We start from the raw sequence: 16891 nt of genomic DNA on the forward strand, positions 1-16891 counted from the left end.
AAAAAAAAAAAAAAAACCTTTGGAAATTTTCTGACCTGCTTCCTCACATTAAGGATTTTTAAGAAAATTAAGAAGTTCTGTGAGACCAAACTTGTCAGACTCCACCGTAGCTGATCTGACAGTACCTCCGAACACGTTTCATTACATCCATAAGGAGAAAAAAGTTCTAGGAAGTTCAGGAATTTAGTCTGGGCACTTAGGATCAGATGGCAAATGGAGTCTATACTCATTCATCAGTGAATTGTGCAGAGTTCAAAAAATACTTAGAGATTTTAAAGAATTATAATAGCTTTTGATTTATATGAGATCCCCCTTTCACAAGTAAGTCACATATGTGAAAGAGTGTAAATTATGGCTTGAGTTTCTGTGGCTGTTTTTGGAGAGCTACAACCCTCAGGTTCTTGCCTGTCATGGTAGTCCAATATTTTTTATTTTTGCAGTTTTGGCTGGGGCTGGGTTTGAACCTGCCACCTCTGGTATATGGGGCTGGCGCCCTGCTCCTTTGAGCCACAGGCGCTGTCCCATGATAGTCCAATTTTAAGAGCAACTAATTGGCATGAATGAACAATGTCATCCAAAAAGCACAAGTGTCTGTGACGTGCTGGAGATGTGGATTTCAGAACTGTTAGGAATGTTTCAAATTGTGCTTTCATACTTTGGCCAGTGTGGTGGCTTCTTCATTTTGGTTCTTAGAAAATAACACCTTTAATTACAAAACCAGTCAGTGGCAGATTACATAAGTCTAGGTTCGAAATTTAACTACCACCTGTCAGTTTTCTAACTTAGTTTGGTTTGCTACAAACTAAGTTTTATGTAGTTGATTAGAATTAGTCATTAACTAGCATCTCCTTAAAATAAAGTGCATTAGACTGTATAGGGGATTTTTCCCCCTCTGCTTTGGTATAACTGCTACAGAGCTATATTTACAAATGGTATTAATGATCTATTTTTTTTTAACCATTGTCACTTATGGGTTTTTTGTTAAATTATAACTGTATATCTTAATGCAATTATGGGGTACAATGTGCTGGTTTTATATGCAATTTGAAATACTGTCATCAAACTGGTTAACATAGCCTTCACCATATTTTCCTAGTTATTATGTTAAGACATTTATATTCTACATGCAGTAGATTTAACATGTACCCTTGTAAAATGCACCATAGCTGTGGTCTCATCAATTACCCTCCCTCCACCCATCTTCTCCCCCTCCTCTTACCCCTTCATCTTGGGCTGTAGTTGGGTTATAGCTTTCATATGGAAGTGTGGATGCTTATATATTGGTTTCATAGTAGGGCTGAGTACATTGGATACTTTTTCTTCCATTCTTGAGATACTTTGTAAGAAGAATATGTTCCAGCTCCATCAGTGTAAACATAGAAGAAATAAAGTCTCCATTCTTTTTAAGGCTGGATAATATTCTATGGTGTACATACACCACAATTTCTTAATCTATTCATGGATCAGTGGGCACTTGGGCTTCTTCCATGACTTAGCAATTATGAATTGGTCTGCGATAAACATTCTGGTGCAAATATCTCTGTTATAAAGTGATTTTTGGCCTTCTGGGTATATAGTTCGTAGAGGAATTGCAGGATCAAATGGCAGGTCTATTTTTAGATCCTTAAGTGATTTCCAAACATCTCTCCAAAAGGAACGTGTTAGTTTGCATTCCCACCAGCAGTGCAGAAGTGTTCCCTTTTCTCCACAATTTTGGGGGATTTGGGGATTTTGTAATGTGGGCTAATCTTACTAGAGTTAAATGATATCTCAAAGTGGTTTTGATTTTCATTTCTCTGATGATTAAGGATGATGAGCATTTTTCATATGTCTGTAGGCCGTGTGCCTGTCTTCTTCAGAGAAGTTTCTCTTTAAGTCCCTTGCCCACCCTGAGATGGGATCACTTGTTCTTTTCTTGCTAATATGTTTGAGTTCTCTGTGGATTCTGGTTATTAAACCTTTGTTGGAGACATAACCTGCAAATATCCTCTCCCATTCTGAGGGCTGTCTGCTTGCTTTACTTACTGTGTTCTTGGCTGTGCAGAAGCTTTTTAGTTTGATCAGATCCCAGTATATACTTATGAAATCATCTATACTGCTGGCACAAAAGATTATTCTGTCATATATGTCTCTATTAAAAATAATAACAGCAAAACCTGTACACTCAGGCTGTAGAGCTAGCCTGAGGTGGAAGTCCTCTCCAGGTATCTTTCAGACAGGGTTAAAGCTTCTCAGCTCACCTAGCTCCCATTAACCCCAGATGAGTTATTCCCTACACACTGAGAAATGCTGTTTCTCATGTTAACGCCACTCCTCCAGAGCTGCCTTTTCTGTTCTCCCGAGTCTACAGCGAACCTTTTAGCCCTCCTTGTCTCACCCACTCTTTTCTTTTACTGAAAACTTGTTATTTTATACCCATGAAATTCCCTGGTGCTCCTTCATTCCCGTTGCCCGTCCAACTCTGGTCTCTCAGTTCCATCACCTTCCTGGCAGCTGCTCTCATCCAGGTCGGCTCCCTTAATTGTCCTTCCGTCATCATCACACTGATGTCTTTTCACACTTGTTTTATCCATCAGACTCCCCCTTTTATACTTTCTTTCCCAGTGGCTGCAGGACACACTGTCAACACGTCCCTCGTGTGTTTGGCTTCTCATTCTTTCATCTCCTGTGCAGAGAGTTTGTGATAGAATGTCCTCCCTGAATGGTAGTATTCTATCCTGTAAGGTTTTCCCCAGACTCCAGCTACCACCTCTGCTCCTACCCGCCTGGCTCAGGGGACAGCACCACGTTTTACCCAGTCACCTGACGAGAACCGGGAAGTCATGTGTGACTCTTGCCCCCTTTTACTGTGCCCCCTTTCAGCTGGCCACTAAGACCTTCCCTTCCACTTCCTTATCCTCCCAGACACGTCCGTTTGTCTCTGTTCTCCCTGCCATTGCCCTTGTTGAGTCCCTCTCTGTGTCAACTGAGGAAGACTTATGTGACTTCCTCATGGTGCTCCTGCCCCCAGGCTTGTGCTCTTCCTCCCCAACTCATTCTGATGCCTGATGATAATCCTTTAAAAAGCAAATCAGATCTTGACAGTTGCTGAAAATCCTTCTGTGGTTCCCCATTGCCTGTAAAATAAAAGCCAAATCAATTAGAAAAATTTGGAGGGCTTCCGTGTCTCTCTCTAGCCCCGTCTGTCTTACTTATTCCTTGAATCCCATTTTCCAGTGGTGCCAAAAGCATGAAATTGTTTCAGAGTATCTGTTCCCTCATTTTCCCGGGCACCTGCTGCTTCCCTCGTCAGGGCACTGCTCCCTGGCTCCCTTTGACCTGGTTACCTCCTCATCACCTTTGAAGAAGCTTCTCCTGGTAGAGACTATCTCTGAGCCCCTCCCTCAACCGCCCCCTTCCTCAGTCAGCGTTAGTTTTGTACCTCCCAGGCCCTTTTTCTTAGATGCCCACACCACTGTGTTATCCGGTAGCTCAAGCGTCCCAAGCCAATAACTACAACCTTCCTGTCTTTATCTTCTGTCCTCATTGGATCCTCCAGACGTGTTTGTTGAATGAATAAGTGGCTCGTGGGATAATGTTATTAGAAGTCAGAATGTGCTTGATATGGTTTTTATCAGTAGGAACAACTTATCACTTTATCTGTTGGCTTCCTCTCCCTTCCTCCCAGCTATGTAAAGTTTTTAAGCTACTGCTAAGTATAATTTGAGTATAACTTGATTTACCTGAACTACTTGTTTCCTTCAACCTAGTAATAACTTGACACATAGTTTCAGTTAGAAACTGATTTAGTGAAAGGGACTTCCATGCCTTCTACAATGTAACCATTTTAAATAAAGTTTAATAGTTCATTAAATGTATATGAAGTCAATTTTATTTTTTTGTTTCTTTTTTTTTTTTTTTGGAATTTGCTTTCAACTGGCTTTCAATCATCTTAGTTTGAAGGTTTTTATTATTATTTTTTCTTTTCTTCCTTTAGCAATTCTCTTGCTCTTAGTCTTCCAAGTAGCTGCAATTACAGGTGCATGCCACAATGCCCAGCTTTTTTGATAGAGATGGGGTCTCCCTCTGGCTCACTCCAGCTCAGGAAGGTCTCAAACCTCTGAGTTCAGGCAATCTACCTGCCTTGGCCTCCCAGAGTACTAGGATTATAGGCCACCATGCCCGGCCATGAAGTCAGTTTTATTATCTGACTAGATCCAGTGTTTTTCTTTTCAGCATAATGGAGGTCATGGTTTACACCTGACCCAGTGACTTATTAGTGTAGTAGCCACAAGGAAGTTATCTAATCTCTCTGTACCATAGTTTGCTCACATTCAGAGTAGGTTAGTAACTACCTACATGGTTGATGGGAGTATTATGGAAAATAATATCTGCCAACTGCTCATCCTATGAGAGGCCCTTAGGAGTCAATATGCTTTGAATTATTTTCTCTTTAAGTATCATTTACAGGCTCAGCGCCTACAGCACAGTGGTTAGGGCACAGCCACATGCACTGAGACTGACAGGTTTGACCCCAGCCAGGACCAGCTAAACAACAAGGACAACTGCAACAAAAAAATATCCTGGTGTTGCGGTGGGTGCCAGTAGTCCCAGCCACTTGGGAGGCTGAGGCAAGAGAATCACTTGATCCCAAGAGTTGGAGTTTGCTGTGAACTGTGATGCTACAGTACTCTACTGACGGTGACATAGTGACACTCTGTCTCAAAAAAAAAAAAAGTAGCATTTACATATAGAACAAGGACTCAATATCAAAGGGAGATTTTACTCCTAATTTTTCCCATGGATCGAATACTTTGCAGTCTTTAAAATCTCCATTGTCTGACTTTTATGTTAAGCTCTTCTTTCTAGGATGTTCAGTTTTTTGTTATAAGAGCATATTTGCCACATACATCGACGATCATCCATATTTTAAAATATTTCTATTTTACTCATTCACAAAGAGATATTTGCGGAGTGAGAAGAGCATCTTCAGTAGATTTTAGGCACGCCAATTTGGACTACAGGCTGGTTTGGGTTTCACTTAGCTATGCTGTCGACATCAGTCTTATTCATAACAATAACATTTTTAAAACTAACAAGTCTACTAAATGTTTTCTTTGTCCCTTTGATATGACTGAACTGTGATGAGAGAAGAAATTGAGTCTTTATAAAATGATTAGGTGTTTTCTTGGTGATGTTTAATGGTAAATTTTTAAGCAATAAAAATATCTGGTAAAAGAACAGACAAAACTAAATGGTTATTCACCAAATGGAAATCCTACTGTTGGTTTGCATAAAGATTATTTTTGAGAGATCCAGCTTTTTTGACCTCAGAAGACCTGAACTGGGGACTAATTACACTACCTGTATCTTGGTAACTTGCTTTGCTGGCTCCCGGTGGCTGAGCCAGTTGGCTCTCTTCCAAAGCACATTTGGGCTACAAGGGAACTGCCTGCTTCAATAGCTGGCATGTGAGATTAAAGAGAAGATGAATGTTGTTTTTGGCAGCAGCTGCTGTTTTGTTCAGGGCAGTTCTAATACCATTTTGTAGGTCTGTGCATAAAGAAAGCCAGCTACAAAGACACTTCCCTACCTTTTCATTTTGGGAAGGCCGTCAACGTGGACCTTGGCAATGTATATTTTAAAATCACTTCTCATGTGTATAGAGAATAAAAGAGGATTTTTTTCCTTTTGTTCATGTTATTTTGTATGTTTGTGTGTGTGTTTTGTTTTTTATTTCTCCATGTTTACAAGATTAGGATCTTCTGGTTTCTTTTTGTTGTTGTCGTTGAGACAGAGTCTCATTATGTGGCCCTCAGTAGAGTGCCATGGCATCACAGCACCTCAAACTCTTGGGCTTAAGCGATTTCTCTTGCCTCAGCTTCTCAAGTAGCTGGGATTACAGGTTCCCACCACAACACCCAGCTATTTTTTGTTGCAGTGATCATTGTTGTTTAGCTGACCCGGGCCGGGTTAGAACCACCAGCCTCTGTGTATGTGGCTGACACCCTAACCACTGAGCTATGGGCTCCAAGCCAGGAACTTCTGGTTTCTTGAACAGCGTGTGTCTCCCTGATGATCTTGGGCTGCACGCCTGGTGATTTCTACTGCAGGAAGGGAGTCTGCCGTGTGGCTTTTGTATTTACAGCCCATGTTCGTATCAGGAAAATAGTTTGCCTTGGGTGGGCTCTGTAGCTACTGTCCTTGGCAGATGGAGCTTTACTGTATAGAAAGCTTTATATTCAGGAGGAATTGTTTATTGGGTGAATATTCCACTAGAGCCTATTAAGGTTGGTCTCAACACAGGTGAGAATTAGGCCAGACCTTTGCCTTCGGGGTCTTTACCCTGATCTTCCTGTAACTTTCCACTCTCCCCTTTAAAGTTCTTTTCTAGGACTCTTTGCCCCTGTGAGCACCATGCCTCTACAAAAGGCTGAGCCTGTCATTTCCTGGAGTTTGACTTTTAATCAGTGTTACTTCCAGGACCATTTCTGCTGCATGCCTTAGTCTTAACAGTGCATACGGATTTCTCATGAGGTTGATGATTATTATTTCAATAAGGTAAATGATCGGAAGGGAGCTTTTAGCATGGAAAGAGCGATGACAGTCTTGTACGTTTTGGGGAGTACGTGGGGGGACACTTTAGATGCCTGCCTCTACCCAGAAAAGTTGAGAACTGCCGACAATGAGATTAGTAACGAGAGGTTATCCTGCAAGGAGAGGTTATCACACAATGAGCGTGACCTAGAGAGAAAAGTTGTACAACGCTAAAACAAAGTAGCCAAAGAAAAATGCCCTCTGCAGATGCAGAGAATGTTGCAGAAAGAAATCAGTGGGATGATTACCCTCGCTGAAAAGATACATTTTAGAGCATAAGTCACAAACACAGGGACATTTTGCCTCAGTATTGTATCTCCACTAGGGTGTGTGTGAGCGTGTGTGCGCACACCCACACATCCAGGCACCCGTCTACCCTTGGGGTTTCCAGACGTCGGAGGAAGAGGAAGAAAGAAAACAAAGATAAATATTTGGTTGATATTAATATATTGAAACACCTCACTTAAGGGGACGTCAATTGCCTGTTAGCTCAACCTGCTCCAAACACAGTTGAGAACTAAAAGAATAAATTGAAAAAAGGCATCTGAGCATAAAATCAGCGTCCAAATACCCATGTGCTAAAGGTCATGGAGGATTTACTCTGTAAAGTCCTTTCTCAGACTGTTTTATTCAAACATTTCTGAAGCACTTGTCTCCCTGGTTTCCCAGCCAATGCAATCCCCACAAGCCACACAGCCAATAATCGCAGGGCACCTATAGTTTGAACAGTGTTTAATTTGAGTCTCACTCCTTGTGTGAATGAGGCAAAAATTATTTTGACTCTCATTTTGTAGATGGGTAAATGGATACTCAGGTGGAGTAACTGACTTGTTTGAGGTCACACGGTAGGGGGATGAGAGGTTTTCTGGATTCATATTCTATCCATGGTTTCTAAAAGTGTATTTTTTTCTTTGCCCTTGGAAACCTTTGTTCAAACAAAATCTTACTCAGAGAGATGAACAAATAAAACAGAAGAAGCCGGAAGCCGAGCTCCTTTGCTTAAATGAGGCATCAGAGGCCCAGGATTCTGGCCGGAGCAGCTCACTTTCCCCACCTGGAATAGCTTGATCATCACTGCCCCACACCAGCCATTCTTTATTTCATTCATGTCTGTTGAGCTCTGTTTTATTTTTCTACTACTGCTATAAAAAAAAAAAAATTACCACACATTTAGTGGCTCAATACACTACAAATTTATTACATTATACTCTGGGAGATTAGAAGATAAATAGGATTTTCTAGATTCAAATCGAGTGTCCGAGGGACTGTGGGCCCCTGCTCTAGAGGAGAAGCTGTTTCCTTCCTTTTCCAGATTCTGGAAGCTGCTGTGTTTCTTGAGTCCTGGTGCTTGTTCTCCACTTTCAGTGCCAGCAGTGCCAAGAGTCTTTCTCATGTCACATCTTTCTGACCTTTCTTCCATCACTCTAGGACCAGACCCAGGAAAGAGTCTTTGTATTCAAGAACCCAGGTGATTAGACTGGGCCCAGACAATCCAGAATGGATTCTTGATCACATCCGCAGAGCCATTTTGGCATGAGCGGCAGTCTATAGAGTCACAAGTTGCGAGAGTGAGGATGCAGGCATCTTTGAGGCCATCGTGATGCCTGCCATGAGCTTCCATATGGGCCATGTGTTGTCCTCAACACCCAGGCTGGGAGACTAGAAATAGGCATATTCACAGTAAAAATGTGTTGCAAGTAATGACCTGACAATCTGGGAGAAACAGGAAAACCAAGCAACAAACAAACAAAAGCTAAAATAAAATTTAGACAACAGTCACTCGAACAAATACAGTAATTTGGAACTGCTTGGAAGAGGACAGTCAAAACGAGATATTGTGCTTTTTTCCCCCTTTTATTAATATCTGGAAAAATTTTTTTCCATATAAAGAAGTGAGTTCTGCCTTTCCAATCTCTTCTGAGAGGGGGTATTACTGTTGTAGTTTCTAACCTGCTGGCCCTTTGCTTACCATTTATTCATATCACTATGCCAGAGTGAATTGTTTAATTTTGTGAAAGGAGAATATTTCTTAATGGTAACAAAGTAGATGCAAAATTCCATTACAATTATGAATTTACGTATAATACCTAAAATAAAGTAATTTAAGAAATATAAAGTTCTCAGGGATATTTCAATGTTGTGAAATCAATATAGATTTAATTTTAGCACTGGCGAATAGGACTACAATTTAAAGTCCCTATTAAAATGAGAAAATCTATTTGAATTTAACTTATGCAAAAAAATTGGTGTTGCCTTGGTGAAATTATTTCCCATTTATTATGCAGTCTATGTTAATATATTTTAAAAAACTATGAAGGGGCGTCTATTAAAAATTATGAATAATGTAGAAAATTCAGCTATGGCATGGACTATGAAACAGACTTCTCTCCATATGTTTGATATTTGAAAAATTATTAAAGTTTTAAAGATCAGCCATCGTATTCTCACAAACGATCTAACCTATTTCTGAACGTGCTGGGACAGGATGGGGGTGGCTAAAGGACAGGAGTTAGAATTGGACAGATCTGGGTTTCGACACCGATTACTGATTATTGCCACTCAGAAGTCACCAAACCTCTCTCTGTCCCTCAGTTTCTTCATCTTTGAAATTAAGTTCTAGGAAAGTTAAATTTTGTTTGTTGTTACATATGCAAGATGCTTGATACGTAGTAAATGTTCAATACATTTTAGCTTTATGCACTGTATCATTCCCCCCACCCCCAAAACACCAGCATCTGCATTCACATACGATATCCTGCCTTAATAGACAGTTCACTAATGAACTGTCTACACTCCTATTTAAAGCCACATCCCCAGCTTGAGAACTGGATCACGCCCTTCTTATCCACTCGAGGCTGTTGCTCAGTTTCCTCTCTTCTGACCTACATCGCCAGCTGCTCCCTCCTTCTGGACCATCCCCACAGGCACACAGATTTCCTGGTATTTCGGCCACCTTAAAAGGAAACTCTCTTTACTCCCCTTCTAGCTGCCACCCCACTTTGTTATTCTTTCTTTGTGTGTGTGTGTGTGTGTTTGTTTAGTCTCTCTCGTGTGAAGGGAGTCTCCCAGGGAGCTGTCTGTATGCACTGCGGCTGCCATCTCCTCCTGCTTGCTCACGTCCACTCCAGCCTGGCTTTTCCCACACCGCTTCAATAAAAATGCTCTTCTTAATGTCACCAGTGGCCTCCAGGTTGCTAGTGGACAGTTCTCAGTACTCGCCTTACTTGACCTAGAACCAGCATTTGACAGAGTTTGACTTTGTTCTCCTTAACGTACTTTTTAAAACTTTGTTTCATTATGATTCTCTGGCTTCTCCCTTGCAGACTCTATGGGCTCAAACTTTTTCCCCTATCCTTCTTGCATTAGAGCTCTGTGGGATGGCTGGGGGCTTTGGTCTTTTTTCCCACTTATGCTCATTCCCTTGGTGACCTCATCCACTCTTTTGCTTAAAATCCCATTCGTGAATGTCAAGCTTTCTTATCGGTATCCACAGCCTAAACTTTCCTCCCAAATCCAGACTTAAATTTCCTGACCTGGTATCATCATTGGAGTATCTCAAAGACAATCCAAGCTTCACAAACCCAAAAGTTAACTCTTGATCTGCCCCCCAGACCTCTCCATCCCTATTCTCTCCTGTATCAGTTGATGACAAGGCCATCCTTCCAGTTGTTTGAGCCAAAATCCCTATAGTCATCTTTCTTTTCTTTTCTTTTTTTCTTTTCTTTTCTTCTTTCTTTCCTTTCTTTTCTTCCTTTCCTTTCCTTCCCCTTCCCCTTCTTCCCCTCCTTTCCCTTCCCCTTCCCTTCCTTCTTCTCTTTCTTTCTGCCTTCACCTCATTTACTTAATTATTGTGTTAAGACATTTATACTTTGTACTTAATAGATTTGACATGTACCCTTGCAATATGAACCATAGGAATGGTTCCACTGTTTACCTTCCCTCCATCACATCTCCCCCCTCCCCTCCATTCCCCTTCTCTTCCTCCTTCATCTTGGGCTATAGTTGTGATTTATCTTTTTTGTGAAAGTCTGAGTGATTATAAATTGGTTTCATAATAGCACTGAGCACATTGGATACTTTTTCTTCTATTCTTGAGGTACTTTACTAAGAAGAATATGTTCCAGCTATTTGCACCAGATTGTTCATTGCAGCTCAATTCATAATTGCCAGTCATGGAAGAAGCCCAAGTGCCCATCAACCCATGAATGGATTAATAAATTGTGGTATATGTATACCATGGAATATTTGCAGCCTTTAAAAAGATGGAAACTTTACCCATAGTCATCTTTTCACTCTTTCTCTCAAGTCACAGCATGACTGTCAGGAGATCTTGGTGCCACCCTCAGAGATATACCAAGTCTAACCACTTCGATCAGTATGCTGGTGTAACTCTTTTTGACTGGATCATAGGAAGGGCCTTCTGTTTCTTTTTCTACCTGTTGTTACCCTGAAGTCTGTTTTCATTACAGCAATTGGAGTGATCCTATTTTATTTTATTTATCTTTTTAATATTCCTATCCTTCTAATGTTCAAAATCCTGCAATAAGTCCCATGTTATCCATAGTACAAGTCAACATCTGGACAGTGGGCTTCAATATCCTACATGCTGTGGCCTCTCCATTCTCTCTGACATCATCATCTCCTGCTCCTTCCTGGTTCACTCATGCTGTGACTTCAAAAGAGAGAGAGGCCTTACATAGACCTTAGGGCCTTGGCTCCAACTTTCCTCTCAGTATGCAATACTTTTCCCACAGTTACCTGAATGGATCACTCCCTTGGTTCTGTCCAATCTTTGGTAAAATGTTGCCTTCTCCATGAGGCACTCATCAAATATCACCCTATTAAACATTTTAAGCAGTGTCCATACATACTGCCATCTAGAAAGAAAGGAGTAATGGTTCATTCTGTGGCTTTTCTCTAGACTCAGAGATGCCTGGGGATTTGACCCTCCCTATAATCTTCCTTGCAGTAAGAACTCAAGAACTCAGGATGTACACTATACTTCCTCTAGGGGAATCCAGCTTCAGTCAGTAGATAGCAGAGAACAAGCCCTGATTATATACTTTACTGTTGACACTGGTATTGCTGGGGGTGGGTAATTGCTTTGGAAAATGAGTAGAAGCTCATGACACATCCCTGAAAAGGCTCCTCAGCTAACAAGGGGTAAGCTGCGTATTCCTGACTACCCACTGCCATCTCTCACTGCCACACACACTCCACGTGTGCAGTGATTTTCTGATGCTAGGGACAGCCTGGGTGTTGGGAGGTGTCTGCTCTGCTGGCGCTGTACCTGCTGGTTTGTTATCCATCCTGTGCTCTTCCTCAGAGTTCAGTAGTGGAATACGTTTAGTGCTCACTGATGCCTCTTGTGATTCACTAGTGTAATGTCAGTCTGAACCAGGATCGCCGCTGCCAGTGGAGCAGAGTAGACATGATTCCAGTTTCCTTAACTTCATTTTCTGATTTTTCCTTCTGTAGAGATGAAGTCTCATTGATTGACACCCAGGCCCAGTGCAGTGACATAATCATAGCCTACTGCAGCCTCAAACTCATGGGATAGCCTCTAACACCTTTTGGCATTAGATATAATCTAGTTAGTTCCTTCTGTTTGTTGAATATGGTTAGTCTTATCCTCACTGGACAGTAGGCCTTATGAGGGCAGGGGCATTTGTTTTTCTTTCCATTATATAACCCCGACATCTAGAACAAGATCTGGCACATACTAAACATGTTGAGGAATGTTTGTTGAGTGAACAAATGTTTTGTTATTTTAGTGTTTATTCAATCCCAGGAGTAAGGTTTGATGATGACCAGTAACAGAATGTCTGCCTTTAGATTTCTTAGAGCCGAGAATATAAACTTTGGTGTTAGTGACGTTGGTCCATCACAGAGATTCTTAGAGTTGTCAAATCATATCAGGAAAGGGGATGTTGGAAAAATACATTCCAAGGAGGGTGAAGTCATGTGTTAGCAGTGACAATGTAAAAGAAAGGTGGAGTTTAGGAAATTATATTCACACATGTGAAGGAAGACTTTGCTATTAGAGGAGATTTTCTATGTTGGGATTGTCCAAAAAGAGGAATTCCTCTTTCAGAAATTATTTACCCAATTTGGTCTTCTCTGGGAGACAGTACTATGAAGAGTGTGATCACATAGCACTTAAAGTAGCCTTAAATTAAATTATACAGGATTGCTGCTAAAATAGACCATAATGAAATGGTAATGAAAGGGCTTTAATTTTCTTTACAAGTCACTATATCCACACAGGTAGCACTGTAGTCTTGGAGATTTTGGCAACTGATAATTGTCATTTGGTCCAGTGTAATATTTAGTTAGCATGAAGATATGAATTGAGAGTAACAAGCTTTGTGTAGGTATATCATGGAATACTATTCAGCCACAAAAAAGATGGAGACTCTACATCCTTTGTATTAACCTGGATGGATGTGGAACACATTATTCTTAGTAAAGCATCACAAGAATGGAGAAGCAAGAATCCTATGTACTCACAAGGTCCTAGTACAGAGTGGGGGGTGGGGGGATGGGGATAGCTGAGAAAGGGGAGGAGGAAGGTGGTGGTGGGTCAAGGGGTGTGGTACACTTTGGGGAGTGGGACACAAATATAATAGGGTCCTTATTCTCACAAAAACCATCGGTGTTCATGGGGTTCATTGAGGGTTCTGTGTACCCTCAATGAACCCCCAACAATAATAAAAAAAAGTGATTGATCAATTGAATGTCTTTTAACATGTGGCTAGTTATAGAAATAGGGAAGATGTCTAGCTACGTGCATCTGGGCTTTTGTGATTTTAAGATTTTATAGGAGAATGTTAGCTCATGAAATAAATCTCACATATAAGAAATCTTCACATCTGCATGTTTTTGTCATGTTTCCCTCATCTTCTTGCAAACTCTTCCTTGTCCTTCAGAATCCAGCCAGAGTCACATTTTCTCTCTGGCTTTTATTGGCACTGTCTTCCTGCTACAGGCTCTGCCCCCCCAGTTTAATTGATTAATTGGTTCCTTCTCTATCTAGAGTGTTTATTATCACATGGTGTGGGTGTTATTTATTTACCTGCCACTGAGTTTCAAGGGCATCTTCATGACCTCTTTGTTTCCCTAATGACTGGCACTGTCTCTGTCTCATAATGCATGCTCAGTAAATGGTTATTAAATTGGAACATTAGGGCATATTTTTATCTTGGCAATTGATTCATTCAGAAAGTATTTATTAAGACTTTTTTTTTATAGGCAAGGCACTGTGTTATGTGTTGTAACGTTGGAAAGATACTGATAAAATAAATATGATGCCCAAGTTCATTTTCTTTCAAGATTTCAATCAGTGGAGGTTTATTAAGCCAATATTTGGGGGAAGATGCCCAAGTTCTTAAAAATCAAATTATAGTATAATAAGGAAAAATAAGTGATACATAAAAATAACTGTAATTTATCGTCGGTGGCATTATTTTCCGAGAAGGGGGTATATGTGTGTGTGAGAGAGAGAGAGACAGAGACAGATTACTTCTGCTGGTATTCAAGAATGTCTTCCTATGGGCTAAAGAAATATTTTCCTGGGTGGTGCCTGTGACTCAAGGAGTAGGGCGCCAGCCCCATATATGGGAGGTGGTGGGTTCAAACCTGGCCCTGGCCAAAAAAAAAAAAAGAAAAGAAAGAAATATTTTCCTTATTAAGTGGTAAAAAAGTTGTACTTCAAAACATTAATTCATTTGATGTCTCACAAATTGGGTTAAATTCTGTCTTAGATCCAAAAATACACCTCTCTGCCTCACTTTAACTTGGTGTCCTCGTGCAGACTGTTGGATTACAGCACTGCTGAGGGGCACTACCTGCCCCTTGCCAAACAGTCTGTGTTTAAAGTGGAAAGAGAAAGTTTCTCTTGGTGCCTTAAGGTACGAATTTTATGCATTCCCTGGTTTTTTAGAAGACACTCTAAGTGAGAAGTCCTTTACATGTTACTACAAGTTCATTCCTGAGTGCCATTAGAAAATTAGTTGCAGAAAGCTTTTGACCAAGTTAACAATAATGTACTTGGAAGAATAACTCAAGTATAATTTTAACTGAGAAATGTGGTAAGTGTTGTTTGAATGTTTAGCCCTTAATTGTATTTAAGCCAATAGCTTTAAACAGACACACACAGGAGATGGTGTTTTGCACATCAAAGCATAAGACATTCATAACTTGAACGATTACAGATTTTCAGCTGATGGTCATTGAGAAATTTTTCTGTTTTCATTTAGACTTGGATTATCACTTGCATTTATCTTCAACTGCTTCTATTTAATCCCCTCGTCAAGACCAAAGGGATCTGCGGGAATCGTGTGACTAATAATGTAAAAGACGTCACGAAATTGGTAAGTAGGGATGCTTTTCTGCACCCGGGACTCTTTTTTTTAGGCTTGGTGGTCAAACATTTAGGTTTCTATTGCTCCAAGTTACTGTTTGTCTGTTTGTTTTCCTAAGACAAGGAAAGGGATCACTAGTTGTTGCAAAGGGTTGGTAGGGAGAGATTTTTCAGCTCATGGAGAATTCACTGGTAAAATCGACCCATTGCTGTCCACCACAGGGACTGTTTCTTTGCTGGTCTTTTTCCTCCTTCCCAGTTAGTGAAGGACCCGGAGACTGGGCTGCGTGCTGATGGGTCAGCTCCAGCTTGTTCCTCTGTACCTCTCTAGTGGGTTCCCCAACACGTTTTATTTCCCTTCCACACGCCTCCCTACTCTTCCCCAGCAAACCTCACGTCAGAGCTGAGATGGCCGTTCTCCCCTTTCCATCAGCATGAAGGCCCTGTCGTGTGTGTGTGTATGAGGGGGCATTTGCTCCTTCGGCAAACATAGTCAGTGGAGTAAATTCATTGTCCCAATGTTGAACAGACTCACCCCCATTTGTCACATGGGAGCTCCGCTTTCAGCACAAGCTATTGCACTGCTGTGCCCCTTCATCGCCCAGCTCCGCGCCAGGCTTCTCCAGATGCTTTCTCTCAAGATCCAATCCCCAGAGAGGACATAACACATCTGGAACGCATCCTCCCAACTCTCACGAGCAAGGGGAGATTTTACATGCTTGTTCGTACTCTGTGAGGTTTCAGGATGAACAAAACTTGAGAAGCATTTTTACGAGTTCCTAATTCTAAATAAGCACAGTTAGGCTGATGCACAGTTATTTGAATATTGACTGGAGAACAGAGGTGATGTCAAAACAGGGAAGAAATGAGAGTTACAAGGTGGAGGAAAGGAAGAACCATGTGCTTATTGAGATCATAGAAAATGGAGTGAAGGGGGGTCTATTTATCTTCTGTGTTCTTGTTTTGGGTTCATAACAAAACTTCAAAACAAAAGTTCAATGCTATGGTTGAAGAATTAGAAGCACACACATTTATGCAGATTCCTTAGAACACCTAGAAAGTCCAGGTTTAAAAGCATTCTTTATTGTAGCAGCTAAAGATGTATCAGCATGTCTCACTTAAGGGATTGGTAATGGAATATTTGCCTGCTGTACACCCAGTTAGGTGTTGTGTATAGGGATAAGTATAAGGGGAATGTATTTATTTTAAATGTAAATCATGATCATTTTTTCTCAATTTGCTAGTTAGTTTGGGACCGAAGAAACAATACCAAAAAAAAAAAACCCACCCCAATATGTACTTATAGTCTAACTTTGTGTGTATTAGTAATACGCCTTCATTAAGTGTTTGAGTGGAGAAGTGATGTTTCACATGGGTGAGCATCAAAATCACCTGTGCTGTTCAGTAAATCACAGGTGCCTGGGCTGTACACCAAGAAAACGCTTTGATACATCTGAGACAGGGCTCCAAGCATGTACATTTTTAACAGATTTCTGACAGGAGACTTGAGAACCATCGTTCTCTAGAGGGTCTGTTCTGTCCAAGTTTAGAGACTAAAATGTCTTGACCTTAATTTAATCACACATCTTCTTGTGACTCGTTATACCTGTGCTGTACAGGTTTAAGAGGATGTCAGGTTAATATGAATCTCCACATTATGTTTAAAGTAGGTCCCTGGGAAATTACAGCACTCGTGGAATTGCTTGTTTAATCGTGGGAGGAGCTGGGAAGACCTGCAGTGGACCCAGGGAGAAAATTTCCCACATGTGGGCAGTGAAGCATCATTGGAAGGTGATGCTGAATCTGACACCAGACTGAGCATCTCCAAGATTAACAGGATACTTGGTGATATTATTTGTTAAGTGTTTAAGGGATACTACTTATTAGTATAATCGTACTTCCTGTGAAATGTCCAACCAGATTTTTCGAGTGATACAAGTGGGTTTTATAAGT

The 16891-nt window shown here is 40.9% G+C and overlaps 1 protein-coding gene across 5 annotated transcripts in view; it reads left to right on the plus strand.

Annotated features, from left to right (window-relative positions):
- KITLG (KIT ligand) overlaps window positions 1–16891 on the plus strand; it is an 86373-nt gene that overhangs the window by 23064 nt on the left and 46418 nt on the right. For 2 of the 5 annotated variants that reach the window (XM_012814189.2, XM_012814191.2), the window contains exons 1-2: window positions 10749–10763; window positions 14835–14948. In XM_012814189.2, coding sequence (XP_012669643.1) covers window positions 10749–10763; window positions 14835–14948 — 129 coding nt within the window. Of the gene's footprint in view, window positions 1–2320; window positions 2333–3935; window positions 3943–10748; window positions 10764–14518; window positions 14531–14834; window positions 14949–16891 lie in introns of those variants that run through there. The other 3 variants (XM_003783370.1, XM_003783369.1, XM_012814192.1) reach the window with 2 other exon arrangements.

The sequence above is a fragment of the Otolemur garnettii genome, unplaced genomic scaffold, assembly GCF_000181295.1.
Source record: "Otolemur garnettii isolate 467f Iridium unplaced genomic scaffold, OtoGar3 scaffold00007, whole genome shotgun sequence".
In the NCBI taxonomy this organism is placed as follows: Eukaryota; Metazoa; Chordata; class Mammalia; order Primates; family Galagidae; genus Otolemur; species Otolemur garnettii.